The 3,665-nt window shown below is 36.3% G+C and overlaps 1 protein-coding gene across 1 annotated transcript; it reads right to left on the bottom strand.

Moving 5' to 3' along the window:
• Positions 1-285: 285 nt before the first annotated feature.
• Positions 286-3,111, bottom strand: LOC132133153 (iroquois-class homeodomain protein irx-3-like). The gene is made up of 2 exons (XM_059545891.1): positions 2,780-3,111; positions 286-1,978 (listed from the first exon to the last, which is right to left on the bottom strand). Exons 1-2 carry the CDS (start codon positions 2,951-2,953, stop codon positions 1,103-1,105), a joined length of 1,050 nt encoding a protein of 349 aa, XP_059401874.1. The 5' UTR covers positions 2,954-3,111; the 3' UTR covers positions 286-1,102.
• Positions 3,112-3,665: the final 554 nt, after the last annotated feature.

The raw sequence follows: 3,665 nt of genomic DNA, 5'->3' as shown, positions 1-3,665 counted from the left end.
ATATATATATATATATATCTGTCATTAATTGTGACCCCAGAGGAAAATATGATGTCCATCATTGAGGTTTAGGCACTGGACAACCATTATCTTTTTAAGATGTTTGATGTCCCAAATCTTTTTCTGTTTTTTTTTTTTTATGGTTCAGGTTAATTTAAATATGCTTATGAATATTGCAAGGAACTAATATTGTTTTAATTTCCATTTAATTCTCTTTTCCAGGTTTAATTAAAACATCCATTGAAAAACAGTGAAAAGGAGAAAGCATAAATTCGTTATAATTGTGATTTCATTTTAATATTCAAAATATATGTTTTTGTACAATAGTTCAATATTTCAAGTAGGTACATTTTCATCTCATTTACAAAACCATTTGAAATATTTGTTTTTTTTTGTTTTACCCCATTTAAAATATTCAGACAAAACATGACATATAAAATTCAAAGGGACAAACAATGACAGGTTTTTCAAATCCAAGGCATTTGGGAAAACAAAACAACAACAACAAAATGATCAATAAAGAATTAATAACGGTCAAATCGCTTTTTAAAGCATACATTCTGGTGTAATATTATTGCGAATCCTTAAAACGGATAAATGCTAAAATAAGACAAGGATGTGGATGCAACACTTACACAAATCATATTTCATGCGCACAAAGCCATGAGAGTGTGTATGTGTTTTAAGACATAACTAGAGGACTTTTAAGATTCCCATATAGGCACTATTTCCTCCATCAGTTATTATATCTCTCAGTGACTAATTCTGTCATAGTACAATCTATTTGTTTAGATTCATTATTTGTTTTTTTTTAAAGGATGAGACTGTTACTCATACAGATAAAATGAAATGGATTTATCAAATGATTCTAACAAATTAAACACAATGAAATGTATGTTTACAAGTCAGAAATATAAAATATAGTCTAATATAATCTCATATTATTTGAAGAGCTAATAGACAGCTTTAATCTATTATAAATTCAGAGCATCCGTTATGCAGAAACTGGATATTTCTCTGATTCATAATAAGTGTTTAGCTCCCACGAGGAAGGTGAAAAATAACTGAAAAGCATGAAAAGTCTTTGAATGTGTGGTTTGTTTCATAGGATGTGAGTCCTGTGCTCGCCGTGCTTCATGTGTATGTGGCTGTTTGAGGCGCTCTGGTGTTTAGGTCCGAGGTAATGGCTGGTTAAAGCCATCTGATGGGCTGAAAAAGCCATTTTGGTCCAGTTCTGAACATGGAGAGGATTCCTGGCTGTCTGAGCGTCACAGTTCGTCTGAATCCACGAGGACTTTTTGGGACTGTCCGGCGCCGTCGCAGTTTCAGCCAAAGACCAGATCTTTGGTTTCTGAGGTGGACTCGCATTATTTGAGGGCTCTTGTGCTGCGGGATTCTTTTTGATTTGGTCCTCCTCTCCCTCATCTGAGTTTGTGTCTCTTCTGTCTTTCATGATATCATTCATAAAACTCTTCTCAGCTCCTGCGTCATCATATTCCTCAGAATCAGAAACTTTAGACGCTGATTTTTCTTCGTCCTGATAATCACAATCCTGCTTGTCTTCGATGTTTTCCGTGTCTATGTTCTCCAGGTCTATTTCCTCGTCCTCGTCCCTCTTGTCTCCATCCTCATTGTCACTCGTATACACATATCCTTCCTCGTCAGTTCTCGTTTTGGGAACCCAAGTAATTTTATTCTCTTTTTTCAGTCTTCTGCGCGCGTTGGCGAACCAGGTGGACACCTGGGTGAGGGTCATCTTGGTGATGATGGCCAGCATGATTTTCTCTCCTTTGGTGGGGTAAGGGTTTTTGCGGTGTTCGCTGAGCCAGGCCTTCAGGGTGCTGGTGCTCTCGCGGGTGGCGTTCTTGGGTCGGGACGGATCCCCAAACTGATACTGGTGTCCGTACGGGTAGAAAGGTGTGTGAGGAAACCCTGCATGCTGAATCCCAGGACTGTCCTTAAACTCATACTGGGAGCCCTTAGACAGAAAAAAAGAGAGTGTGTATGAGCACATGTGCTTCTGAGAGAAATGCGTGCTTATTTACTGCTAAACTGGTTCAAATTCGTTGGTGAAAGATATCCATAAATTAAGGAAAGATAAAAAGAAAACTATACTTAAGAAAAAAAATATATTTTCCAGTGTTTTATTATATCTTACACTGAAGAAAAAAAGAAAAGAAAAAGAAATATACAGTTGTTACATTATTTTTTGTTTCCTTAATGGGACCCTTTAAAATTGCTATTTTAACTTAATGTAGTAAAGTTTTTGACTCAAATAAACCAGTCTAAATATTTTAAATTACAATTCCAAATTGCTTTTGAAGATTAAATCACACACACACACACACACACACACACACACACAGACACGCGTTCTCTTAGATCTAAAAAGACTTTGGGTTCTCAATCTAGGCTATACGTTTTCTTTAGTTTTATTAAGTACAAAGTATGTTTCAGTAGTAAGAATAAATCTGCCATAAGGTAGCAACATTTTCTAATTTAAAAACATTCTAATTTTCTTAAAAAAATAAATGTTGTTTCTCTCTCTCTTTTATTTAAAGCACAAGTAAACATATGTGAAATAAATAACTAGAGATCGAAAAAGTTATATTCGGTACTTAAATAAAGTAACATTTTTAATTTTAAGTAATGCAGTTAACAGGTCATTAGATATGAATCAAATGCGAAAAATGATTTTTTTTTTTACTTTCAAAGATGCTTGTAAACACAAATTATTATTATATTCTTCAACTCCAACAGTTATCCTCCACGAACTCACCAGCTGGTTGAGTATGGAGAGGTCGCTGGAGTAGGGCAGGAACGCGCTGGAGAACGGAGCTCCGTACATGCTGGAGAGCACGCTGGAGAGAGAGCCCGACGCACCGAGCGCCGCGTGCCGCTCCGTGGAGTACAGCGGTCTGATGTACTTATAGCCGAGCTGCGGGAGAGACATGCTGCTGCCAAAGGTCCGAGCGATGGAAAACAATCACAGATCTCGCCTTTGACACGGGACTGAGTGGAAACTCACGGAGAGTCTCGGTGAGAGTTAAAGCCGCTCTCCGGTCTGAGGTGCACTGAGGTCACATTCAGATTGAGTGGGATTGTTCACAACACTCGTGTGATTGACATTTCTAGAGTCTCACAGGCCCCTCCCATCTCTGAAAACTCTCTCTCTCTCTCTCTCTCTCTCTCTCTCACTCTCTCTCTCTCTCTCTCTCTCTCTCTCTCACGCACATTGTAATATCAGTCGTATTTCGATCATTTTCAGACTTTAGTTCCTATTATCGTTTAATCATATCTAACTTTATTTTCGAGCAACTGAAAAGCCTATTATAACAACCCTGTTCCAAAACAGAAACAAGACTGCGAATGAGACGAAATTAAAGAAATAAACTTATATGCGTAACACGTGCTAAATTACCAAATCACCATAAAAATAGTAATTACAGCTTTAAAACAATTTGACTAAATTATGGTGACAACATAATAATAATAATAATAATAATAATAATAATAATAATAATAATAAAAATAAACAAGGGCTTTCCTTATTCATGATAATAAAAACAAATATTTCTGCGAACTGCAAAGGATTAAAAAAGATTTTTGTTAACAGTAAGACTAAATCAGTGAAACAAGAGATTCAGTATTGAAATTCCAGGAAC

The sequence above is a fragment of the Carassius carassius genome, chromosome 50 (assembly GCF_963082965.1).
Source record: "Carassius carassius chromosome 50, fCarCar2.1, whole genome shotgun sequence".
Classification (NCBI taxonomy): domain Eukaryota; kingdom Metazoa; phylum Chordata; class Actinopteri; order Cypriniformes; family Cyprinidae; genus Carassius; species Carassius carassius.
This window is presented reverse-complemented; position numbering and strand designations above follow the sequence as displayed.